At 55.8% G+C, this 25839-nt stretch overlaps 2 protein-coding genes, 1 long non-coding RNA gene and 1 pseudogene across 4 annotated transcripts in view; 1 reads left to right on the plus strand and 3 right to left on the minus strand.

Annotated features, from left to right (window-relative positions):
* Window positions 1-3043: 3043 nt before the first annotated feature.
* Window positions 3044-6034, minus strand: LOC112934541 (large ribosomal subunit protein uL6 pseudogene; annotated as a pseudogene).
* Window positions 6035-14508: 8474 nt separating this feature from the next.
* On the minus strand, window positions 14509-22254 carry LOC112934516 (uncharacterized). Its single transcript, XM_072733627.1, has 3 exons — window positions 22249-22254; window positions 16513-22104; window positions 14509-14910 (listed from the first exon to the last, which is right to left on the minus strand). Exons 1-2 carry the CDS (start codon window positions 22252-22254, stop codon window positions 20896-20898), a joined length of 1215 nt encoding a protein of 404 aa, XP_072589728.1. The 3' UTR covers window positions 14509-14910; window positions 16513-20895.
* On the minus strand, window positions 16718-24265 carry LOC140595027 (uncharacterized). The gene is made up of 3 exons (XR_011996432.1): window positions 23561-24265; window positions 19537-19861; window positions 16718-18433 (listed from the first exon to the last, which is right to left on the minus strand). It is a non-coding gene; the product is annotated as an uncharacterized lncRNA (long non-coding RNA).
* The window catches only part of ADORA1 (adenosine A1 receptor), a 29452-nt gene continuing 25032 nt past the window's right edge, over window positions 21420-25839 (plus strand). The window contains exons 1-2 of one of the 2 annotated variants that reach the window (XM_072733517.1): window positions 21420-21556; window positions 22616-23013. In XM_072733517.1, the coding sequence (XP_072589618.1) occupies window positions 22673-23013 (341 nt within the window). In that variant the 5' untranslated portion in view covers window positions 21420-21556; window positions 22616-22672. Of the gene's footprint in view, window positions 21557-22090; window positions 22316-22615; window positions 23014-25839 lie in introns of those variants that run through there. The other variant, XM_026017968.2, reaches the window with a different exon arrangement.

Here is a 25839-nt window from a genome sequence, read left to right on the forward strand (position 1 = left end):
TGGAGAGAACTGACGTCTTTATAATTTTGTGTATTCCAAACTATAAATAAGATACCTCTGTCCATTTATTTAATTCATCAAGAAAGGCAAAATAATAGGTTAATCTTTTTCTTTAAAGATATATTTATTTATTTTAGAGAGGGAGAGGATGAGAGAACAGGGGGTGGAGAGGCAGAGGGAGAGAGAAACTTAAGCTGACTCTGCCCTGAGCATGCATTCTATGGCTAAACTGCCTGGGTCCAAATCCCAGCTCTCTCGTTCACGATTTGCCATTTTGTGGTAGTTTCTAGTTTCCTCACCTGTAAATGCAATGATTACCATAATGACGTCTCTCTCATGGGGGTCGTTTTGAGAAATTAGTAGTTAACAATTGTAAATCATTAGAAGCACTTGATATGTAGTGGGTTTTGCACAACTGTTACATGAAATAATAATTCCCGTTTAATGTTTTTAAATAAAGTTTTAAATATTTCTTCATAAAAAACTTGCAATCTTCTCTTAGATATATTCCCAGTGACTTTGTATTTTGCCGTTATTTTGAACGACCACAGTTCTAAAAGCTGTGTTCTCTATCTGTTTTTGCTGGTTCTTGGAAATAAAATTAAGTAAAATTGATTTTTGTATATTGATATTTTTGGTCAGTGACCTTGCAAAATGCTTCAGTTTGTTCTAATTACTTATTTGTGGATTCTTTAGGATTTGTCATACAGATAATCTTATCATCTGTGAAAAATAACAATTTTGATTCTCCCTTAGCAGTTCTTATAACTTTCTCCCTCCTTTCTTTTTCTCCTTTCCCACTTTCTGTGTCTTGCTTAGAACTTCCAGATGATAATGTATATTCTCTTCTTGTTCCGATCTTGTAGGAAATATTTCAAGGATTCGCCATTATGTATAGTGTTTGCTGTGAGTTTTTTTTTTAAGATTTTATTTATTTATTCATGAGAGACACAGAGAGAGAAAGAGGCAGAGACACAGGCGGAGGGAGGAGTAGGCTCCATGCAGGAGCCCGACGTGGGACTCGAACCCTGGTCTCCAGGATCACACCCTGGGCTGAAGGCGGCACTAAACCACTGAGCCCCCCAGGCTGCCCTGCTGGGAGTTCGTTTTTTTTTTTTTTTTAATTTTTTAAAATTTATTTATGGTAGTCAGAGAGAGAGAGAGGCAGAGACATAGGCAGAGGGAGAAGCAGGCTCCATGCACCAGGAGCCCGATGTGGGATTCGATCCCGGGTCTCCAGGATCACGCCCTGGGCCAAAGGCAGGCGCCAAACCGCTGTGCCACCCAGGGATCCCCCTGCTGGGAGTTTTTAAAGGCTCTCTTTTATCAATTTCCTTCTGCTTCTAGTTTGCTAAGTTTTCATGATGAACAGATATTTAATAAAAAATTTGTAGTAGCAAGTGATATGATTTATCGCCTTTAATCTGTTAATGTGTTTAATTACATTAAATGGTTTTTTTTTTAAATGATAGAACACCTTTCATCCCCAGAATAAACCCTTGGTCAAGATGTAGTATATTTCTATATGTTGCCATATCTGACTTGATTTGCTAATATTTTGTTTAGATTTTGCATAGATATTCATGAGAAAAATGGCCTATAAAATCTTGTTCTCATATTTTTTTTGACCTGGCTTTGGTGTCAAGGTTATGTTAAGTAAAATGATATGGGGATTTCCCCCTTTTTTATATTTCTAGAACAGTTTTTGTAAGATGGAATTATTTCTTGAATTTTTGGTAGAACTACTGATTCAATTTTCTTATTGGTTATAAGACTTCAGATTTTTTTTCTTCGGTTAGTTTTGGTAAATTATATTTTCCTAGAAATTTTTCCATTTCATCTAAAGTTCTAAAATGTTGCACATAGAAGTTTTCTTAGTATCATCTTACTCTCTTTTTAAAATCTTTGTAGCAATGTAATTTTGTCTCCCTTTTCATTCTTCATTTTTTTTGTGTCATGTCTTTTCTTTTTTACTCATTCTTGCCAGAGTTTTATCAATTGTATTAGGCTTTTCAAAAAAGCTAACTTTTGGCATTATTGATCCTCTCTGTTTTCTATTTTATTAATTCTGGTTCTTATATTTATTGTTTTCTTCCTTCTACTTTCTTTGAGTTTAATCTATTGTTATTTATTAAATTTCTGAAGTTAAATAGCTAATACATTAATTTTTAATCTTTTTCTTTAAAGATATTTTTATTTATTTTAGAGAGGGAGAGGATGAGAGAACAGGGGGTGGAGAGGCAGAGGGAGAGAGAAACTTAAGCTGACTCTGCTCTGAGCACCACCCTGAGATCACCACTTGAGCCAACACCAAGTTGGATGTTTAATTGACTGCATTACCCAGGTACCCCTAGTTTTCAATATTTTTATTTTCTAATGTAAGTGTTTGAGATTATTATTTCCTTCTAAAGTATCACTTTAATTATATTTAACAAATTTGACATGTAGTGTTTTTGTTTTAAAACTTTTCTAAATATTTTAAATTTCCATTATAATTCATTCTTTAATCCATAAATTATTAAATATTTTTATATTTCTTTCACAGGTGATATTTTCATTAAGAATAATAATTTTAGGATGAAAAATTTAAAAAGCGTATTAAGGATATAACTCTACTGTCCTCTGGCTTTCACTATTGATGAAAAAGCAGTCAGTCTATTTGTCCTTTACTTGCAGATTATGTATCTTTTCTCTCTGATTGCTTTTAATATCTTCTCTTCCTTTTGAATTAAAAAAATTGAGACATTCTGATAATTTCACTGTGATGTGGTCTAGGTGTGGATTACCTTCTATTTTTATTGCTTGTGATTAGCTGGGCTTTCCAATATAGTGGACAGTCATCAGTTATCTATTCTCCAAGAAGATGTCAACCATTAACTCTTCAAATATTGTCCATTCCTTCTCTCTCTCATGTTTTCCAGAATTCCAGTTTAATTTTTCTGTCATACTTTCCATCTCTTTGTTCTCTGAACTGCAGTCTGGATAATTTCTTCAGATCTGTCTTCCAGTACAATAATTCTCACTTCAGCTTTGTCTAATTTGCTATTAAACCTGCCATTTCATTTTTAAAACTTTTTTTTTAATTGGGAAAATACAACACAATTCAGAAAAGTGTGAAACAAATTAAACACACATCTTAACAATTAATTATAAAACAAATTCCAAGTAATCACCCTAGAAGTATAACATTACCAATAGTCCCGAAGCCCTCATGTGTCCTTTCATGATCTCTAACTCCTTCCTCCACCAGAGATAACTACCACTCTGACCTCGATGTAATTAATGTCTTTGCTTCTCTTTATAGTTCCATTAGCTCTGTCCATTTTTGTTTGTCTGTTCTCTTTTAACCTGATAATCTGTATATATTTGGAGTTTTGCTTCTTTCCTTCAACATGCTGTTTGAAAGTTAACCCATGTTTGTACCAATGATTCGTTTACTTTCACTGCTGTGAGATAGTCTTTTGTATGAGTATATTATACATTTTCATTATATTTTGTTGCGTTAGCTTTTTCCCTTTCTGAGGAGGAACCACTTTGAACAATGCTGCTATGAACATTGTAAATATATTTGTACACGTATATGCATACATCAGTGTATATGTATGTTGGAGCACATGGGCATGGGTGTCTCCAGGCTATGCATTAGGAATAAAATTGTTTAAAAAAAAAAAAACAACAAAACAAAACAAAAGGAATAAACTTGTTGGGTCACAGACTATGTATATCTTCAATTCTGTTAGATAATTCAAAGCTATTTTCCAAAGATGGTTGTCCTACTAATTTTTAAATTTCAGTTGTTTTGCTTAATTCATTTTTTTTGTTTTTTCTTCAAATCTGCTTGACAATACAACCCATTGCTCTTTACTCATATGTTAAATTTCTTCAAGACTGCACCTTTATTTATTGCATATACTATTTCTGATCATTCCAAAACAGAAGCTTTGCAGGTTTGATTCTGCTGTCTCAGGTCTTCTCGACTTTGACACTATTGACATTATGGGATAGATGAATCTTTATTGTGGGAAGCTGTCCTGTGCGTTTTAGGATGTTTAATAGCATCCCTGGTGTCTCTACACACTAGATCCAGTAGCACAAGTTTCTCCCTTTCCAGTTATGACAAACAAAAATACCCCTGCAGGGCAAAATTGCCCTGGACTGTGAACCACTGTGATTTTTTTTTCTCTTGTGTAACCTCACTCATGGGGTCTTGTTTCCTTGTGTTTTGTGATTTGTTTTTACTGTCAGCTCATGTTTCTTAGAACTATGCCTGTAGAAATTCTCCGACACCTGGGTTGAAGGTGTTTTCTTCCAGGACTGTTTTTCCTTTGTTACTGCTAGGCACCTGAGGGCACTGGCAGCTCGGGATTGCAAAAAAGAAAATTATTGGTTTTGACTATTTGGGCCACGTAGGTAGTGTGAATTTGGGCAGCAACTCTGCACAATGGCTAGCGGGTAGTTATTCATTCTTGAGAGATGCTTTTCTCCCTTCTGTTTAGTGCAAGTAGGTAGAGCATGGATTTATTTTGAATTCACCCTAACAATAAATTGTAGCTTTTGGGTTCCAGGTTCACAAGTTTATGCTGGGACTGCAGCCTCCTATTAGACTCCTCACCTTTAGCAAGCCTTCCAATGCCTTGTGAGGTTTGTGAAAGTTAAATCTCATTGTACATGTTGACATCAGTGTGAAGATTCTCTCTGGCTCCTGTTTTCATGACTTTTGGCCTCCAAATTCACCTTTCATTCTTTTCCAGTCAATTGATGCATTTAAAAAGAGGTGTTTTTGCTTGTCTATTTGGTTGGGTGGTTTGGTTTGGTTTAAGAAAAAGCCCCAAGTCAATATGGCTTTTATTGCATCTTTAAAATACCACAGGTAAGTCTGAAAAGTCACCTGGCATTTTGCTGTTTCTGTAGCCAGACAACTTAGGTCTTATTCGTCAACCTGCTCAGAAACATAGATATCACCCAAAAAAGTTCTGATATCCTTGCTTTTAACTGTCATTGCTTGCTGAATCAAAATAGCTGAGTTTGATACAAGTTCAACGTCATTCCTACAAGAATTAACTCATCTTTCTGGGCTTGAGATACTGAACAAGCAACACCTGGCCTAATCCAAACTCTGTGAATATATTTTTCACCCACAAAATTTCGGATTTCAACCAGGGAACCATTCTCCTGAATAACAATCTTGTGGGGGGAAGTGAGCATACCCGGACCTCATCCTGCAATGGAAGCCCAGTGTGACGCCCTTGATCACGTCCTGTGCGCGACTACAGAGAGTTGAATTTCTTTTCTAGATCCCACCATTCGTCAGCTCGGAGCCTCTTCTTTTTCTTTCCAAGGATACTGAGTTCTACATCGATGTGATTGTAGTCCCCTTGCAGGGTCCCCCTGGGGTCCTTCACAGTAACAGCTTGTCCCTTTAGAGTGACGTCAACATTTCCTGGAATGTCAACAGTCTGATTGCTGAGAATCGTCTTCATTCTCACAGCAGATGAGGCAAAGAGTAAAAAGATTTCAATTATTTTGTCCAGTATTTTTAGTTGTCTTTAGTGAGGGGATCAATCAGTAAGCTCCTCTGCTATTTATACTCAAGAACCTGAAATCCACCACTTTTAGAAATTAATAACAATCGTGAAGCTAGTTGAACAAATGTATGGATTTTTAACAACAGCACAAAAGCAGTACAAATTGAATTAACATGGTTTATCCAGCAGTGCCCTCCTGGGCACCTACGCTAGATGTGGGTCAGTTTTGAGAATATCAGTGAAGTCCATGAGGACAAGCGTCTAACAAAGGGAGCAGTGGAGTGTCCTTTGGTGAGGCAGGTGTCAACACAGCCCCCTATGTACATCCCTAGTGGCAGTCCTCAGTGTTGGTCTCAGTTGTTTTATGAAAAGAAGGAAATGGACCGAAACGTCACCTAGAGTTAGGCCACACAATAGGCACCTTACCCAGTGCATTCTAAAATCCTAGGAAAAGTAAGTCTTCTTGGTGAGCATAATTCACTTTCATCATAAAAGTTCCCTGGAGATGAAGCCCCATTGATATGGCTGACGCTCTATGATTAGGATCCATCCTCAATTTATGAAAAGCAGTCAGGAGCGCTGAGGTCAGCTGCCAGGGTCAGAGTCCAGGCTCCTCCACTTTTAAGTGGATTTTGCTTCTTACCCTGAGTCTCTGTTTCATTATTGTGGAATGAGAATACCACTAGGAACTACCCCCACAGATGTGTTGTGCAGCCTATATGAATAAGTGCACACAAGATGCCAAGAATAGTGCCCAGAACATATTAAGCACTCAAAGACGTTAGCTTTAAAAAGGTAAAAATACTGAAACTTAAAGCAAAATTCATTCTTATCAAAATCCAAGAATTTCTCCTAAAATGGGATTTCGTGCCCATCAGATAGCATTGCATTTCTTCTTCTTCTTTAACATTTTATTTATTTATTCATGAGAGACACAGAGAGACAGAGGGAGAGGCAGAGAGACAGGCAGAGGGAGAAGCAGGCTCCATGCAGGGAGCCCGATGTGGGACTCAATCCCGGGGCTCCAGGATCAGGCCCTGGGCTGCAGGGGGCGCTAAACCGTGAGCCACCCAGGCTGCCCTTTTTTTTCCCCAAAAGATGTTATTTATTTATTTGAGAGAGAGAGAGAGAGAGGGCGCACAAGCAGGGGGAGACGCAGATGCTCCACCGAGCAGGGAGCCCGACACAGGGCTCCACCCCGGGACCCAGGATGAGGACCTGAGCCGAAGGCCGACGCTGCTGAGCCCCCAGGCACCCCGATGGCCCCGCATCTCTTCACCACTGGTGGTTTCACTGTATCGGGCAGATTCCAACGGTCAGTCACTTTGTCCGTGGGTCCAGCTCCAGTTCAGCGTGAGCACGTCCTCCACCCAACGCATCAGCAGTGTTTTACTTTCAAGATGAGAGTGTTTACACGTCTTGTCACATTAGTAAGACGTGAGCTGCCCGAGGTCTGAGGAGTTGGGTCCTTCAAAGCCTTTTAATTCCTTGTGGTGGGAAAGCAGTTCAGTAAACTTCTCGACAAGTTTCCATGACCTCATCACCCAACAGCATCAACATAAACTGTGTCTCCATACTCTGCTTCATCTTCTTCCAAACTTCCAATAAACCATCAGAAGCCCACAAAGAAAGAACATTCACATTTTTGGTGACTTGTTCCATGGAATCATGCCACGAATGCGATTTGCAAAGTGCACGATCCATACTCCTCAAAGGAACGAGGCCATGCACGTCCTTTCACTGGGATAAGCTGCCGACACCCTCCTGCCCCCATCTTCCTTCGTTTGAGAGCCCCGTCCACCCGCAGTGAACTCTACTTTTGCATGTTTACAGCCACACTCCTCTTGGGAGGTTGAGGGCTGGTCTCATCAGAAGTCTCTGGAGCGCTGCTCTACGGGACCAGGGGCCTCAAGTCCTTTCCTGGCCCCCTGGAGAGAGCCTCGCCTGGTAAGTGTGAATCTTGCTTTAAGTCTCTGCACTTCTTGCTTGTTTTCTTTAACTGAGCGTGCGTTGGGTGCTCAACTCTGTGCCAGGAACTATTCTAGGTGCTTTCCATGTGATTCATTCAACTGGGGAGGCAACAGGCAGCATAAGCCACATTTGGCTCTTCATGATGGGTAGGAGCAAAGCAAGAGCGAGAGGCCCAAGTCACAGCCATCATCTGCCTGCAGACGCACCCTTGCCCTGCGCTTCCGGACACAGGCGGCGGCTCCACTGTCCACCCAACCTCCGAGGCGGGGACCTAGAAGGACCTCCCTGCCTTCCCACCTCCCATCTGCTCCCGCCCCTCATGCTCTCTCCCTCACTGGCTTCTCTCTGTTGCGGCACTTTTCACATCCATCTGGAACCATCTGTCTCCCTCTCCGTCTTCCCCTCTTAGGACAGAGACTGTCTTCCATCGCTGAAGGCTCGGTGCCATGGCAGACCCTCAAAAGATGTTCACTGCACGAACGAACAATGTTCTATCATTTCTACATAAGGATTTCTTGACTTAATCCCTCTGTCCTCACCCCATTAACTGCCCCCATGGAGGGTCCTGCTCTTCCCCATCAGAACTCTTCAGGTAACCTCCCAACTGATGTCCCTCCTCTCCACTTACTCTCACCACTTTCCCCATCGTCTCAAGGGTCATCTCTCCAACACACAGCTTAGAGCGCGCTATTGTTTTCATTAAACACTGTAATGTGCCGGTGCCTTGGCACGAGTGCCTTCTACCTAGGATGCTCCCCCTTTTCTCCACCTGCCAACCTCCTGCCCATCCTTTGAGATGCCCAGCTTGTGAGGACTTCTGGGACCTTGGAACCTCCAGCTTCAGAGGATTAGACCTCTGGTCGATGGGATCCCTGGGTGGCGCAGCAGTTTGGCGCCTCCCTTTGGCCCAGGGCGCGATCCTGGAGACCCGGGATCGAATCCCACGTCGGGCTCCCAGTGCATGGAGCCTGCTTCTCCCTCTGCCTGTGTCTCTGCCTCTCTCTCTCTCTCTGTGACTATCATAAATGAATAAAAAAAATTTTTTAAAAAGACCTCTGGTCGAACATTTGTTGATTGTCGTTGCTCACATATCCATGCCTGCTCTCTCCCTACCTGCTAGACTCTGAGTCCCTTAAACTCCGGAGCTTGGTATCCCTAACTCCTGGGGAAGCTTTAAAAGATACTGGCAGGCAGAGGGAGGAAGGTGGGTATCTGCTATGTAGGGTGGAAACGGCATTCAGGGACCCCTGGGTGGCTCGGTCTGCTCAGCGTCTGCCTTAGGCTTGGGTCATGATCCTGGGGTCCTGGGATTGAGCCCCGCGTGGGGCTCCCTGCTCAGCGGGGAGCCTGCCTCTCCCTCTGCTCCTCCCCCCACCCATCCTCTCTCTTTCTCTCATTCAAATAAATGAATAAAATCTTAAAAACAAAACAAAATAATCACCACCTGTTTTCAGTCCAAAAACCCTGGAGGAAGAGCCTGAGTCAGCTCTGTGGCCGACACGGCTGCTAACGGTGGTCCATGGGCTTCTCTTCCAGCCTCCTGTCCTCATCTCTCCATCTGTGCTGTGCTACCCCCTCCTCCCCCTCCCCCTCTCCCCTTCTCCCCCTCCTCCTCCCCCTCCTCCTCCTCCTCCTTCCCCTCCTCCTCCTCCTCCCCCTCCTCCTCCTCCTCCTTCTCCTCCTCCTCCTCCCCCTCCCTCCTTTCCTCCTCCTCCTCCCCCTCCTCCTCCCCGTCCTCCTCCTCCTCCTTCCCCTCCTCCTCCTCCTCTCCCTCCCCCGTCCTCCTCCTCCTTCTTCTTCTTCGTCTCCTCTCTTATTCGTTTCCCTTGCCTTCCTTCTCCTTGCTGCTATGTAGCGTTAATCAATCATATATTGCACAAAACAATATTACCACAATGGTAGTGGCAATAAGTGGTAATAACAGGGCACCCACAATTCTGCTACCAGAACCAATCTGATTGTTTTCATTCGTCTAGGTTCCCTCCCCATCTTTGTATCATCTTGCAGAGTTGTAGTCATAATGCAGCTTTAATTTTGTAGTCTGCTTTTTAACTTAATATCAGAAGCATTTTCCATGCTCCTACCTCGTCTCCATAATTATCATTTTAATGGTTGCATAATATTCCGCAGACTAGATATGCCCAGTTTTACTTAACTGTTTCCTTCCTGCTGGACGGTCCCAGGCTTCCCGGCTGCAGAGACGGCTGTAATCCGCAGGCCCTTTCCCTTCTCTTTCTTGTTCCCCCCTGGTCCCTTGTCCTCACTGCTCGTCTCTTTGCTCTCTCTGATGTCTCCTTCTCCCTCCTGGACCACAGCCGTCTCCTAGAACAGTAATTTGCCCCCAAGCGGGTATGGAAATCATCTTAGGGGGACCCAGGATTTTGGAAGAAGAAATTATTACAGATTGGTTCTAAAATGCTCCTAAGGTCACTTCTGGTATTTTTGTGCCCCTAAAACAGTGGAAATAGTAACCCTTCATGCCCACAAGGGGTAGGAAGAGAGAATTAAGCAGTTTATGAAAGGAGGCTCGTCCCCATGTTTGTAATGGAGGAAGAAGCACAGAGGCGATCTAAGTGTCGGTCGATAGGGAAACAGCTAAGAAAAGCACGATATGTCCACGCTCAGAACACTACGTACCCCTGAAGGAGGCTGCCGTGTGGAGGTATCGGCTTAGGAAGGGGAGACTTGCTGTGTTTTTTAGTGAATTTAGTTGCAGAATACATGTAGTTACAATTTACATAAAAAATAACAGCAAAACCCGAACCCACATGATAGTACCCGTTATCTTATTAGGCACATGTGCAGACAGGCCGGGAACCGTGGTCACCTCTCTGTTTAGGAGGACGGCTGTGCATTTGGGGGACCCGTCAAAGGGAATTTGAGTCTGAGTGGTAGTGGTTTCATTTTTTATTCGAATCAAGGAAAACGTATTCACCCATTGCTTGTATAACAAAAAATTAATCAAACGAAGGTTGCCACCGCTGCGTCTGTGTGTTTGCATCGAACGCGGACTGGCCCCGACCCGGGCGCTGTGGGGGAAGAAATGAAACTAGTACGACAAGGCTGCTAAACCTGCAGATGTCCTGTTGGGAAGAGTGGGCTTCTCCCGGGTACGTGGGTGTTGTTTGGGGCGGTGCTGGCGGGCCCGGGGGTGGGGGGAGCAGGGCCGCTCTCCCAGGACGTGGGCATGGCCCCGACTCGTCCCCGCCTCAGCCAGGCCTCCCCACCCCAGCCTGGCAGGTGGAAGCTAAGGGTTTTGAAGTTTAGCCTCTCGCACTGAACCCTGGATGGAGGACAACAGATGGGGCCGCACAGCCTTGCCGCTCAGACCGAGGGGAACAGGTGGAGGCTCTGGGGCCAGAGTGTGAATGCTGGCGATTCATGAGTGGCGCAGCAGGCGGGGTGCCCAGCTCAGGCCGGGGACAGCTGGGCAGCACGTGGGCGGGAGGGGAGCAGGGGCCTGGGGGTGGGCAGCGGGTGGCTTCAGGGCAGAGGGGAGGGGGCGGGAAGAGGGAGACTTCCTCGGGCCTGCCCCCCACCCCGCTGCCCACCGGGAGATGGCCCCGGAGGGAGGTCAGAGGTCCCAGGCTGACCTGAAAGTCTTAGGCAGCAGCAGACTGAGTGGACGCAGCGAGAGGGGGACGCGCTGCTCCTTTCCTGCCCCCCCCCCCCCCCCCCGCCAGCTGTCCTCTACCTAGCCCTAAACCCGAGGCATTTGGGCCATTCCAGCAGCTGTGCCAGGCCTTCGGCTGGGTCAGGCCCGGGCAGGGGAGGGAAGCAGCTGCCACCCCTCCCCTCAGACAGGGGGTCGGAGCACGAGGAGGTGACCAGTTGGGAAGTCACCGACACAGGACAGCACAGTCCTCACTGTTCCTCCCAGAACTCCCACCTGCCTGCTGCAGCCTCCCCCCGTTCGTCTTTAGTTAAGTGAGAGACTGGGAGAGGTAGGAGAACTGTGGAGGTAGCGATAACTGCTCGTAACGTAACATTTACGGAGTGCCTACTGTATGCACAGTGCCGCTGATTCTCCCTGCGGGGAGCGGAGGCGGGACTCGATCCCAGGACCCCGGGATCACACCCTGAGCCGCCCAGGTGCCCCCTGCTATTGACTTTATGATTTATCACGGTGCCCTTCCAGCAGCCCACTCGGAAAGCCCCGTAACTTCCATTTTACAGGTGAGAAAACTGAGGCTTCTTGGTTAAGTAATGGGCTCAAAGCCAGACACTAAGAAGGATGATGTCAAATTGGTTTGACACAAGGGACCAGACTGTCAGAACCTTTGAGGAGGACTGGATGGGCCACGAGGGCCGCCGAGGCCCGCGCCCCCACTTCCAGGAGCAGGAGAGGCCGATGCGCCTGAATTAGCAGAACTGCGAGCAGTTAGAGGAGGTCGGGGAGGTCGGGGGCAAGTCAAGGAAGCCAGAAATCCTTTTCTCTGGAGATGTTTTTCTGAATAGGAGGGCCCAGGGGCGCCCACCCCTATCCCTTTGGGCTGGTTTAGGAGACTCGGCCTGGAACGCAGCCTCCGCAGCCCCCACCCCCGGGCTCCCTGGTGCGCTGCGGCGGGGGATCGGCTCACCTGCCACCTGGCGCAGTGCACCTGCCAGGCCCCCGACCCTGCGCCCACCTACGGCTCCTCCTCCCTCGGGAACCCAGCCCGGAGCAGGGGAGGGGGGAGGGGGGAGGGGGGGAGGACGACGGGGGGGGGGGGGGGGGGTGCGCCCAAGGGAAGGGCGTGGATCCGGTGTTAGGCGGGGAGCTGGTCAGGGCATCCGGGAGGGGGCCCGGGAGTTGGGGGGTCGAGCCGGGGAGGGGCGTCTGGGGAGGGGGTTCCGCCCCCGCACCACCCCCCGCCCCTCTCCCCACCCCTCTTCCCCCCTCCCCTCGCCCCCGCCCCGACCCCACCCGGCCCCTCCCCCTCCCCCTCCTCCCGCCCCCTCCTTCCTCCCTCCCCCCCCCCCCCCCCCCCCCCCCCCCCCCCCCCCCGGCCGCCGTCCCGCCAGCAGGGGGAGCCCGAGGCCCGGGCAGCGGCCGAGTTCCCCCGCGGGTCCGCACCCCCAGCCCGGCCCCTCCCGCGTCCGCGGAGCCCTGGGGCCAAGCGACTTCTAGCAGCGCCGGGCGCCCCGCCCTGAGGTCCCTGAGCCCCGCAGCCCCCCGCGGCCTCCGCCTGGCCGCACCCCTGCCCCGGGGCAGCACCCACGCGGTTGGGGCGGAGGCGTGGGCCGCGGGGACCCTGTGCCGCCCACTCGGGGGGAGACGGGGGGACATGGGGGGGGACACGGGGTGGACACGGGGGGAGACACGGGGTGACACGGGGGGTGACACGGGGTGACACGGGGGGACACGGGGGGGGACACGGGGGGGGACACGGGGGAGACACGGGGGGTGACACGGGGGTGACACGGGGGGACACGGGGACACGGGGGTGACACGGGGTGACATGGGGGGTGACACGGGGGGACACGGGGGGGACACGGGGGGGACACGGGGGAGACACGGGGGTGACACGGCAGGGGACACGGAGGGGACACGGGGGTGACACGGTGGTGACACGGGGGTGACATGGGGGGACATGGCAGGGGACACGGAGGGGACACGGGGGGACACAGGGGGGTGACACGGGGGGTGACACGGCAGGGGACACGGGGGGAGACACGGGGGGTGACACGGCAGGGGACACGGGGGGGACACGGGGAGAGACACGGGGGAGAGACACGGGGGGCGGACACGGGGGTACACGGCAGGGGACACGGGGGGACACGGGGGGTGACACGGGGGGTGACACGGGGTGACACGGGGCGGACACGGGGGGACACGGGGGTGACACGGGGTGACACGGGGTGACACGGGGGGACACGGGGGGGACACGGGGGAGACACGGGGGTGACACGGCAGGGGACACGGAGGGGACACGGGGGGGACACAGGGGGGCACGGGGGGACATGGCAGGGGACACGGCAGGGGACACGGAGGGGACACGGGGTGACACGGGGGTGACACGGGGGGACACGGGGGGTGACACGGGGGGACATGGCGGGCACCTGCTGCAGGCCCCGTTAGGTCCTCTGGCCTGGAACTCGTGACTTTGGGGTGAGCCCGAGGGGGCAAGGCGCCCAGGCCACAGCCCCTCCCTGCGCTGACTCTAGGCACGTGCACTGTGCAAGGCCTGTGACCTCACACCCAGGGCTCTCTGGTGACAGGACCTCGGGTTCAGGGCAGCCGTGACCGGAATAACCCGCCGAGCATTCAGTCCTGCCTAACATCAGGGTAAGACTGGGGCCCAGAGAAGGAGCTGAACCCCGAATCCATGGCCGAGCCTGAGGTTTTCTTTTTTTTTTGTTTTTTTTTTTGTTTTTTGTTTTGTTTTTTTTTTTGTTTTTTTTTGAGCCTGAGGTTTTCAGAGGGCTCTGTCTGTTCTTTCCCCAAGAGCGCGGAGCACCCGGGGTGCTGCCATGTGACTGAGTCCGTGCCTCAGGCAGGCTCCTGGCTCCGTCCCCGCCAGGCCCGCTGCTGTCAGCCAGTCGCGGTGGGAGCCTGGGCCAGACTTGGCGACAGCTCCCAGGAGTCACTGGGGTGCAGGAGAGAGGCCTTTCCGCCTCACCCCTCCACGAAGCCTCAGCTTCAGTCTGCGCCTCACCCAGGACACGGTCCCCGAAGCACCCAATGAGGACTTCAGCGTGACGAGGGGACTGTTCACACTGGTTATGCGGCTTTTCAAATGCCGGATGTTTTGTTCCCCCGCGTGGACCGCAGCTCATCATGAAGAACCCTGGACCGGGAATAGGAGGCCTGAGCCCCTGCCCCAGTTCCAGCTCGTGGTGGTTCCAGGCCTCTCTCGGAGCCTGTGATTTAACCTGTTGAACGGGATCAGAAGAGCTTCTGCACCAGGCAGCGTGACGATACCTGGGATGGACGTGACAAAGGCCCAGGCCTGTGGTCCTGCCCCTCCTTCTGTCCGTATCTACCCAGAACAAGTGAAAACATATGTTCACACAAAAACTCATACACGAATTTCATAGCAGCATTATTTATAGGAGCCTGAAAGTGGAAACCACGCGAACGTCCATCAACTGACGAATGGGTAGACACAACGTGGTACAGGCACGAGATGGAATATTACTCAGTCCTGAAAAAGAACGAGGTACGGACACGTCCGATAGAGAGGGACTTGGAAAACGTCACACCAAGTGGAAGAAGCCAGTGCCCGGGCCCCCAGTGCATGGTTCCATCCAGGTGGAAGGTCCAGGGCAGGAGCATCCACAGGGACGGCAAGCAGAGGAGTGGCTGCCGGGTCTACGTAGGACTGGAGAGGGCTCAGGGAGTGACTGCTCGTGGGTGCAAGGTTTCTTTGGAGGGTGATGAAAATGTTCCAAAATTAAATTATGGGGATGGCCGCACAATTCTGTAATTATGCTGAAAAATCATGGAGTGTTACACTTCAAATGGGTGAACTTCATGATGTGCAAACTACGCATCAATAAAGCTCTTTAAAAATGTCTCTGGGTGTCCTGAGTTTAATCTAGAAACGCTACTTGTGCTCCCCCTTCCCTCTCTCCCCCGATCTTCAGGGCCTTCTTCTCCCTCTGAGAACATACAGGAGGTAACGGGCCTCCTTCTCCTTCCTGAGGTGCGAGGGCACCGTTTGATGTGTGGGAAGGAATAGGGAAGCACTAGGGAGTCCGGATGCCACCCTGCCTGACCTCCGACAGCCACGGGAGCTCCCCTGCCTTGATTTACCCTTCTGCCCACTGCAGGGAGAGGAAGCAGGGGATCCCGGCCCTTGCATCCTGCAGATGGTGTCTGGGGAGTCCGGGAAGGTGGGGAGCGTGTCTTGGTCAGGATGGGGTGGCTGGGCAGGGAGCTCTATTGAGTCTGTTAAGTGATGGAGCCCACTCGGCGTCTCCAGGCGGTGTGGGGGGGCAGGTGGGCTGCCCAGGGGTACCACTCTGGCTGCAATCGGGCCGGAGAAGCCAAGCAGTCAGTGGCTGGCGCCCTCTGGGCTGGGGTCAGGGGCGGGGCCGGGCCACCCGCTGCCAGATGAGGAGATGCTGGTGCCTGGACAAGGCTGATTCTTTAATTGGTGTGCAATGTGGCGGGCAAACTGCTGGCACGTGTCCGCTGGGCGCGGTGGGGGTGGGGCAGCGCCGGGCAGGGGGGGGGGGGGTGGGGTGCTCCGGGGGAGATGCTGGAGAGCTAGCACTCCCAGGGCGGTGAGCGCCCGAGCGCCTGCCCAGCCGGCTGTCATCAACCACTTAGGGTCCTTGACAAGCAGGGTCTGTTCTCAGTTGCTCTTCCCTCTGATTCACCTCTTCTTGCCCCTGCTTCGCTCCCTCGGCTGTGAGCATGCTCAGATCTCCCCGCCTGAAACCAGCCTCTTCTCGACCCCACTCTCCCGCCGCCAACTGTCCAGCTTTTATTCCCTTCCCCACGCCCCCCCGCCCAGCGTTAACCCTGGAGAGAGATTGGGCCTCTACCCCCGCTCCTCCCCTCCTGTCACCGCATCCTACCACTTCCCCCCTGGGATCCTGAACCACTCAGCACCCTTCTCCCTGAAACACCTGCTAGCCCGCTCTCCCTCTGGCTGTTCCCCTCCATTTTTCCTTCTGCGTGCCTTCCCGAGCGACCCCATCTCTCCCAGGGCTTTGACCTCCGCCTCATGAGATGACCCAGCTGGAGCTGCGACTGCCTCCTTGGCCACTTGCACAAGCCTGCTGGCCCTTGCTCCTGGATGTCCCCTTACGCACACCCACCCAACCTGTCCTCCTTGCTCAGTCCCCGAAACTTGCGTCTCCTGTGTCGTGTCCGCCTGACAGTGGCCAGCACCCCCCAGGAGCCCAAGCTGGGGATCCGAGTCAGCACCTCTCCATTCTCCCTGGCTGCTCTGCGTGACTGGCCAAGGAGCCCGGGGTGGGGGGTCCCATGTGACATCTCTCTTGTCTATTTTCTCTGTTCCCACCATTTCCTCTTATGGTGGCTTCTAATCTTCTGTGGCCACGACAGGTCTTCCTGTTTTACCTCTCGCTCCTCCAGCCCGCCCTGCACAGGGTCACAGAATGATCTTTCCAAAGTATCTTTCAGATCCTTCGGCCTCCTGCTCAAAAAGGCCCAGAGGCTTCCCGTCTCCCATAGAGGAGGTCATGATATCCGCCCAGTGATTTACAACCTGAAAAGTACTTTCAAACAAACAACAAACAAACAAACAAACAAAAAACAGGCAACGTAATTATTCCTCTTTTATGGAAAAGAAGACTGAGGCTTGGAGAGATGTGGTGAGTGCTTGGGTTCACCTGGTGCTACGGGGTGGAGCCGGGGCTGGGGCTGAGGCCTTCTGGGTTTAACCAGATGCATGGCCCACTCGAGTCTTCTCAGCCTCCCCCGGGAGGCCACCAGCAGCACGGCCCCCAGCTGTCACCCTGCTGCCCAGCCTGAGGTCAGTGCCCTGGCCAAGGCCCCACTCTTGCCCAGAAACCCCTCCTCCATGCCACCAGAACTTCTCCACGAACGCAGAGCACCCTGCTCCTCCTCCAAGACCCAACCCAGGCCGGGCAGGCCCAGGGAGGTCCCGGAACATATCCCTTGGAGCTTCAGCTGATTCTAAGCAGGCCTGACCCAGGCCTCTGGGTCCCACGCTGCAAGCACTCGGATGGCACCTCGGACTGGCGCCGTCTCATGGTAGGTCTCCGACACACACCCGTGGAGCCAGCAAATGCATCCACGAGGCTGCCGGGGATTCTCTCCTCCAAGAACCGCTTCCAGATCAACGGGTGCAGCGACTCCCATCACCCTGACCCTCCCACGCCCCTGCACGAGCACAGGGCCCCGCATCTGGGTTAGTACCAGCCCTGCCAGGCGGCTTCCCTCTGACCTCCCGGCTGCCACTGACCGCGGCGATGCTCTCTGCCGGCGCGCGGTGAGCCTTAGAGGGGCCGCTCCGCGTGGAACATAATGTGCGTGTTCACGGATGTTAACTGGCCGTGCCGCTGCCACACCTCTATCACCGCGGTGTCGTGGATGCCGCTCGGCTGCGTCTGGGCCTCCTCCCTCCTGAGCGGGCGAGGCTGAGAGCCCGGCCGGTTTAAAGGGCTGGTGCTCAAAGGGGTCCGCGGACCCAGGCGGGAGCGTGGCTCACTTGTGGCCGCCCCCCCTTCCCCCCGCGGCACCGGGCTGTCCCCCATCTCGTGGGTGGGCCCGAGCAAGTTCACTGCTCCTCTGGGTCTCGGTTTCCTTTGTACACAACGATGAGGTTGGGTTGACGTTCAGATTTTCTAGTATTTAAAGGCACAGAACTAATAAACTCTTACCTTGATATAAAGCCTCACACCAGGAACCCACACGGGAGGTCAGCGCTCTAGCTGACGCGGGGTGGCTCCTTCCCACCCCGGGGGTCCCGGGGCTCAAGCCCCGAAGGCCTCGATCGCAGCCCGCGCCCCGCCCGCCCACTGGTGAGAGGGCTCGGCCGGCCCACAGCTCTGGCATCAGGCTTCTTCATCCCTCCTGAAATTCAGCAAGAGGAAGGTGGGGTAGACTGAGGCTGGAAAGACCTCCCGCGTCTCACGGGTGGGGGGGGGGTAGTTTCCCCGCCTGACTGGAGCCCTTTCTGAAACTACGGGGGAGACTGGTTTTCTTCTCTCTCTGTCCCGGTGCTCGGCTCACTGTCTGATCCAAAAAGGGATCTGATCAACGCCTGTTGAACAGGACAGGAGGAGGAGTGGATGCAGCAGGGGCACCGGGGCTGGGACAGAAGCTGAGGGGCGGCCTCCTTCGGGAACTCGCACTGGCCCCCGGCCCGGCCCATGCCTCCCCTGCCCTCAGCGGTGGGAGGACATGCGGGGAGCACTCAGGCCGCTCTGCGCTCCTTCCCCGGCGTCTCTTCCGCAGCAGCCTCTGACCTGGGCACCGGAGGGGACGAGGAGGCAGAGAGACCTGGAGTCCAGACCTGAAGGCAGAGGAAGTCACTGCAGGGGCCTGGAGGTGGGCTCCCCAGGGCGGGAGGACCTGCGGCCCTGGCGCAGCCCTCCTTCCCCTCCTTGGACACACACCACCCAGAACAACGCTGAGAGACACCCAGGGACCAGATAGCCTCCTGCCTGCTGGAAAGGGAAAGAGGCCAAGCTCATAACCTTGTCCACTCCCTCAGGCTCTCGGGTGGGGCTGCTAGCTGGCCTGGCCTGGCCTGGCTACACCCTCCCTGCCGGTACCCGGAGGAAGGCGTGCTCAGCGGTGGCTTCTCTCGCTGGGAGGACTCTAGCAAGGAGGGCATGCAGGGTTGCCCTCAGGGGTGCTCCCACTTCAGCCCCCTCTCTTCCCCCTACACCCCTGCCGGCAGCACAAAGACTGCAGGGGTGGGAGGCCCCAAGCAGCCCAGGGTGGGGCTCCAGAAGCAAAGAAGTGGGACCAAAGGTGAAGGGGCGAGGCCCTGGGGGGACTTAGACCCACTGAGATCTTATTCTCCTGTCCCCAGAGCCACAGGCCAGAGAGAAGCTTTCGCTAGGTAAGGACCCCGTGAGGGTCCCCAGCTCTGGAACCTGTGGGATCAGCATGACTGGCCGCGTGGAGCCGAGTCCACCTGCCTGGTGCCGCCCACTTGCCTTGTGGATAAAATCCCACCCACACCCCGCAAGTCAGCTCAAGGCCTCACAACGACGAGGCGAGGCGAGGTGCAGTTCCCACGCCCATTTTATGGATGAGGAAACCAAGACTCGGCTGTTCTAGGCAGGGGAAAGCATGGAGGCTCATGGTCTGCAGAGCACGAGTGGACCCTGGGGGGTCCTCTAGTTAGGAGTCCCGGACAGACTTCGAAAGCCAGAGTTTTTGGCTCAGTGCAAACTCTTGATATCTTGTTCCCCCTGCTCTGCTCACACCTTCCCACGTTGTCTTCTTCCCACTATAGACCCGACGTCCCCCTTCCCCCACCACAGAGCTCTCCTCCGCTCCATCCTGGAGTCTGTCCTATGTGGGGCAGCCAGGACTCAGAAGGTTTCCAGGTAGAAAGACCCAGAACCCGTGGACTCCATGTTTCCCACCTTGGAATGGACTTACCAGCTGTTGGAGCAGGAGAGGACGAAAGACGTCACTCAGCTAAGCTGACCGATGGGTAAACAGGCGCCCAGGGAGGAGAAGAGATTTGCTTGGACCCCCATCCAGTGAGTCAGCTTCCAGCTCTTCCGACTCTTGATCAAGTGCTCTTCTCACTGCACCGAATGGCTCTGTCGCCCAGGAGCGTTGTGTTCACCACTGACACCCCCACTCCCTCCTGCCGAAGACTTGAGGGGATGGTGTGTTTTCCAGGATACTCTGGGAGGGACCCTGACTGGGCCAGCTCTGTTCTCAGACAGGCCAGTCTAATCCCCCAGGAGGCCTGGCCCTGGGAACAAGCAGAGGTTGAGGGAGGAAGGGAGAGAGGGAAGAGGGTTTTGGTTCATTTTACCCAGAACCGAGGAAAAACAAATGATGTACAGGTATTGCGCAAACGTATCCACTAAACGTCAACCACCCACAGTTAGAGGAGTTGGGGGTGGGCTCAGGTGTCCTCTGCAGCTGAAGATGCTGGAAGGTGACATAGGGTGATGCAGTCACCACCCTCCACCACCACCACCCGCCTCCGCCCCAAGATAGACCTGCTGGGGGCTTCCTGGCTCTTTCTGTCATCAGCTACATGAGTGAAAATCGGGGGGCTGAGTGAGAAATCAGAAGAAAACCTTGACCCCAGAAGAACTTGGGTCAAGGCCAGGGTCCAAGGCAGGTGGGGATAGACCCACAGGTTGGCGTGGGGCTTGGGGGGCAAGCATCACTGGGGGTGTTAGGGAAGTCTTAACCTCCACGCAGTCCACGCAGGGGCGTGGAGGGACAGCGGTCAGGGAGAGTGCCCCCCTCCCTATTTCTCCAGCTGGACTCCAGGGACACTGCAATTTTGCCCTCTCCTGGGTTTCTTCCTCCTCCTCCCCCAGGATCAACCCCATCTGACCTTCTCCTCCTGCTGCTGGGCGTCCTGCCCCAGCCCATCACTCCTGTGCTTCGATGCCCCCCTTCCCGCCAGCCGAAGCTGCAAGCTCACCCTCCTCCCAAGACCCAGCAAGGGGGCAGCGCCCTCTGGGGCCTGGGTGTGGCCCGGTGGCACTGGTTCTCTTTGCCCTCCCAGACCCATTTCCAATATCTACCAACAAGGGTTTCTCAGGTCAGGGTCTCTGCAAGGCACGGGGTTCTGGGTGAGGGACCAGTGGGCTACCTAGATGGCACCTGCAGCAGGAGGCAGCCAAGAGGGGCCAGGATGGGGCAGTGTGGAGAGCACTGTGTCGGGAGTCAGGAGCCTGCTTTCTTCCTCTGGTCCCCTTAAGACCTGCTCTGTGATGTCTTGGAAGCCCCCTCCGTCCCCGAGTCTTGGGCTGGGTACCCCTGGGCTTAGGTACTGGGCCATGGAGAGGGCGGGGAGGCGGGAAGGGGGCACGGGAGGGGGTGACAGCGGCCGAGATCCTCTTGGGAAGGTCGGTCACTTCCCCGAGGCCCAGTGCCCCCATCCGCGCAGCGGACCTTGCAGGGGGCCAGCGAGCAGCCCCGAAGGACGAAGGACGGCGGGGACGCGGGAGGGATGTGGTGGCTCAGGCCGGAGCCTGGAGCCTGCAGCGCTGTGCTGGGGGCTGGGGGCTCCGGGCCGGGGTCGCCTGGGCGCGGGGGCCGGGCCGGGGCGGGGGGCGCGGGAGGTGCCCGTCCTCCCCCGGGCATCCACCGCCCCGCCTGGAGCTGGGGCCGGCGCTTCTCCCCAGAATCACTTCCTTTGTCTGGAGGAGGGGGTGGGGGAGGAGGCGCGGCGAGGAGGGAGGGGCCGCGGTGCCGCCGCCCCCGCCTCCCCCCGCCCTCCCGGGGCGCGGAGCCGCTCGTCACTCGGCTCCCGCGGGGGCGACGGAGGCGCCGGAGGCCAGGCCCGCGGCTCGGCTCGTCCCGGGGCCCGACAGGCGGCGGCGCGCGGCGGGCATCCCCGGAGGGCGGCGCGGAGGCGTCGGGCCGGGAGGGCGCTGGGCCCCGGCGCAGGTGCTCGGAGCCCTGCCCGCCCGCGTGACCTTGGGTAAGTCTGTGCCTCGGGTCGCCGCGGCCGCCGGTGCGGGGAGCAGGGGAGGGTGGAGGGGGGACCGGACTGCCCCTCGGGGCGGGCGGGGGCGGGGAGAGCCCGGGCCGGGAGGGTCCCTGCGGGACCGTAGGGCTGCGGGGCGGGGAGCGCAGGGTTGGGGGCGCAGGGCTGCGGGGCGGGGGGCGCAGGGCTGCGGAGGGGAGGGCGGGGGGCGCAGGGGTGCGAGGCGGGGGGCGCAGGGCTGCGGGGCGGGGGCGCAGGGTTGGGGGGCGCAGGGCTGCGGAGCGGGGGCGCAGGGGCGGGGGGCACAGGGCTGCGGAGGGGAGGGCGGGGGGCGCAGGGGTGCGGGGCGGGGGCGCAGGGCTGCGGGGCGGGGGCGCAGGGCGCAGGGCTGCGGGGGGCGCAGGGCTGTGGGGCGGGGGCGCAGGGTTGGGCCGCAGGGTGCAGGGGTGCGGGGCGGCGGGCGCGGGATGCGGGGCGGGTCGGGGGAGCCCGCCGCCCGCCGCCCGCCGCCCGCCCCCTGCCCGGCCCAGGTGACCGGGGCGCTACGTCTTTAAAGGCGCCCGGGGCTGAGCCTCCGCGACCATGTGACGGCTCGAAGGCCGGAGCTGCGCGGGAGCCCGGGCCGGTGAGCGCCGGTGCCCTGCCCTGCTCTGCCCTGCCCGGTGCCCCCGCCCCCCGCAGCCCGCGCGCATCCAGGTGCCGGAACTGGGGCGGCGCCCGCGGACCCCGGTGTCCAGCGGCCGAGGGTGGAGGGTGAGCGCCCTGCGGCCGGTGAGGGGGAGGGCGGAGCCGCCCGGGGACCCCTGGCGGGGTGTGGCCTGGGGCGCCGCACACCTGATAAGGCGGAGCAGCGAGCGCTGCTATTTTAAGTTGTTGAATGGAACCTCCGGGACGATAAGGGGAGGGGACAAAGATTAGGCGGAGGAAGGGCCAGGGTACCCGCCAGCCCGGCAGGCTCTAGGGCGCAGTGGGGTGCAGCTGCAGGGCGCGGGATCTCCAGCGGCCTGGGCTCCCCCCCAGGCAGGCCTCCCCACCCCGGGCTTCCCACCACAGGTGCCTGTCCCCGGACCCTCCGCGCCCGCCTGCTGATGTGCCTGGCCCGCGCCTGCCATGCCGCCCGCCATCTCGGCCTTCCAGGCCGCCTACATTGGCATCGAGGTGCTCATCGCCCTGGTCTCTGTGCCCGGGAACGTGCTGGTGATCTGGGCAGTGAAGGTGAACCAGGCGCTGCGGGATGCCACCTTCTGCTTCATCGTGTCGCTGGCGGTGGCTGACGTGGCGGTGGGCGCCCTGGTCATCCCGCTGGCCATCCTCATCAACATCGGGCCGCGGACCTACTTCCACACCTGCCTCATGGTCGCCTGCCCTGTCCTCATCCTCACCCAGAGCTCCATCCTGGCCCTGCTGGCCATTGCCGTGGACCGCTACCTCCGCGTCAAGATCCCACTCCGGTGAGTCCAGAGCGCCCAAGGTACCCACTGCGCCCCACCCTGCACCCCGGGCCGGGGTGCACCTAGAGAGGATGACAGGTAGAGCAACAGACCCCGCGAAAGCCAGATTGTGCCCCAGCCCTGGCTCTGCCCTCTGTCCCCCGCTCTCCCCGGGAGCAGTGAGCTGAGCTGAGCCGCAGTTGAAGCCGCGGGGGGCTGGGCGGCTGGAGGAACCTGAACCTGGCGGTGCCCGGGCCCCCAGAGCTGGAGCTGCGGCTGTTCGGATACAGCTGGGAAAGGCCAGGCTGCCTGGAGGCTTTGCCCAAAGAGGGGGGTAAACCGAGCCCACTGGCCCCAGGGAGGTGGAAGGGGCAGAGCCGACTGCTAGAGGGGCGAGGATGACGGAGGTGGCCCACGCCGCCCAGTGCTGCTTCTCCGGCAGATCCCAGCGGGCGTCCTGAACACGCTGGTGGCTCCTGTTCTCTGTGGCCGTGGCCGCCGGCTCCACCCTCCGGGGCTGTCCCCTTGAGCCCCGGCGTCTGATTACCTCTGCCCAGCGTCCACTTACGGGATCTCTGCGCCAGGCCGGCAGGGGGGGCGACGCAGGCCCTGTTCTCTGGCTAAACTGTGTGCGTCTATGCCGGTCCCAGCAGAGGTGCTTACGCCGGGTCCAGGCAGCACCAGGGTGGCGGTCCTCATGCGGGTGTCCGGTCCACGCCGGGGCCTGCCAGGCTGTAATGTCGTCACCAGGCAGTGCCTGGGCCACCAAGTGCCAGTGAATGCCTGGGCGCGCAGCCAGCGCTGGTCCTGCTGGGACGCTCTTGTGAGGCGTGCTTGCCCCCTCCAAGTCCTGTCACCAGCAGATTCCCCTTCTACCAGGGAGCTCTGGCCTTGTCTGGCACCCGCCTTCCAGAGCAGCTTCCAGATCTGGGACACGGGGCCTCTGGCCTCGCTTGGCAGCTTGCCCGGGGAAGGCTGCGGCGCCCACGGCTCTCCCGTTTGCAGTACATTTGTGCACGTTTACCTTTTCCAAGCTTTTCTTCGTGCAGCGTGTCTTCCCTGTGTCCTCCATGATCCTCTGAGGGAGGTGGAGTAGGAGCTGCTAAAGGAGAAAGTTGGGAAAGACCCAGAGGGTCTCCCGAAGCAGGTGGGAGCGCAGCCTAGATTCCACTGCCCACCTCCCTTCCTTCCCGAGCCCCCTGCCCGGGCACCGTCATGCCCGTGCCCGTGCCCGGCTTCCTTCAGCACTGCCAGCTTCCCAGGGCAGGTGGGTGAAGAGTGCTGCGGGGACGGGGTGGGGGTGGAGGCGGAGGAGGGGCCTCGCTGCCACCATTAGTCGCAGGCCGCAGGCGGCTGGGGCGGAGGAAGCTGGTCTCAGCCCATTAGAGCGGGCTGCGCCTCCGAGCCGAGCCGACCATTAGAACCAAGTGTTGCCACGTTAGGAAACTCCCGCAGGTCTGCAGAGGTAGGAGGGCCGCTCCAGAAATTGTGTGGCTCAGCGGGTGCCAAGGTGAGCCAGAGGCCTGGTCGTAAGTGACAGAGGTCGCGGGACTCAGAATGTGCTCCACTCGCCCTGTGGGGTCGGGCGGGGGCTGTGCGGCAGGAACCGCAGGCTCCACCTCCCCCGGGGCAGCTGTGGCTGCTCCTGGCTCCAGCCTCCAGGAGCCAGGTCTTGAGGAACTTTCCTCTCTTCTCCTTCTCTTCCTCCTCCTCCTCCTTTTAATATTATTACCTCTATTTTTTTTTAAGATTTTGTTTATTTGAGAGAGAGAGAGCACGAGTGGGCGAGGGGCAGAGGGAGAAGCGAACCCCCGCTGAGCAGGGAGCCGATGCTGGGCTCCACCCCAGGCCCCCAGGATCATGACCTGGGCCGAAAGCAGACGCTTAAGTGACTGAGGCACCAGGCGCCCCGACCAGCTGCCTTCTGCGGGCCGAGGCGGCGAATGCGTAGAGTCCAGGCCTGGGTTCGAATCCTAACTGTGAAGTCCTAGCTGTGTGACCTTGGGAAAGTCACTTCTTCATCTTGTGAACCTTCAATTTCCTCATCTATAAAAGGGAAAATTAATAATAGGACCTTCCTCCTCAAATGAATGGAGAAATACTATGAACTCCTATATAGAAAACCCTTAGGGCTATAAAATGCGCGTAGTATCACCTGCAGGCCATACTATGTCTCTGTCCGTAGCTTTATCAGCAGCATTACCGTATGGCTCAAAGTGGGTCTGAATGAGCAAGCCCTGGCACCCCACCCCGTGCACGCTCGTGCTCTCACACACCCACACACATGCCCCCCCCGCCCCCCGCCCCACGAACACACGCTGCATTCCCAGGGAGGTTTCAAAATACTGTCAGGTTATATTTATACATGTTTTTCCTTCCCTGGTGGATTGTCAGCGTGTTCAAGACAGTGACCCAGGCAGCGACTGCACGCGGCCCGTTTCTGCCAAGTCTCCAGGATGCCTAGCTCAGTGTCTGGCACGCGGCGGATAGTCAGTAAACGCCCGTTGTGTTGGATGCGTCTGCAGAGCTCACAGGGTTGAGCCTGCGGCAGGCCTTCCTGGTGTCTGACCTCTAACCTTCTTGCTGGGAACTAGACCTCCTCTGCATTCTCCTTCAGGGATCTGACCACAGCTGCCCCAGCAGCTCGCACGGTTCCTTGGGAGCCGCACCCCAGCAGCACCTGGGGGTGTCCTGCCCCGTGGAGAAGTCTTCTCCACGGCAGAAATGGGGCTGGGGCCTGTCTCCAAAGCCAGGGTCCTGGAGGCTGATCTGCCGTGATGGTCACTCTGGGCCCTGGCCCGTCTCTGCCACGTCCCCCTGCAACGGGAGCGGCAGCCCTGGTCGGCG

Source organism: Vulpes vulpes, chromosome 13 (assembly GCF_048418805.1).
Source record: "Vulpes vulpes isolate BD-2025 chromosome 13, VulVul3, whole genome shotgun sequence".
In the NCBI taxonomy this organism is placed as follows: Eukaryota; Metazoa; Chordata; class Mammalia; order Carnivora; family Canidae; genus Vulpes; species Vulpes vulpes.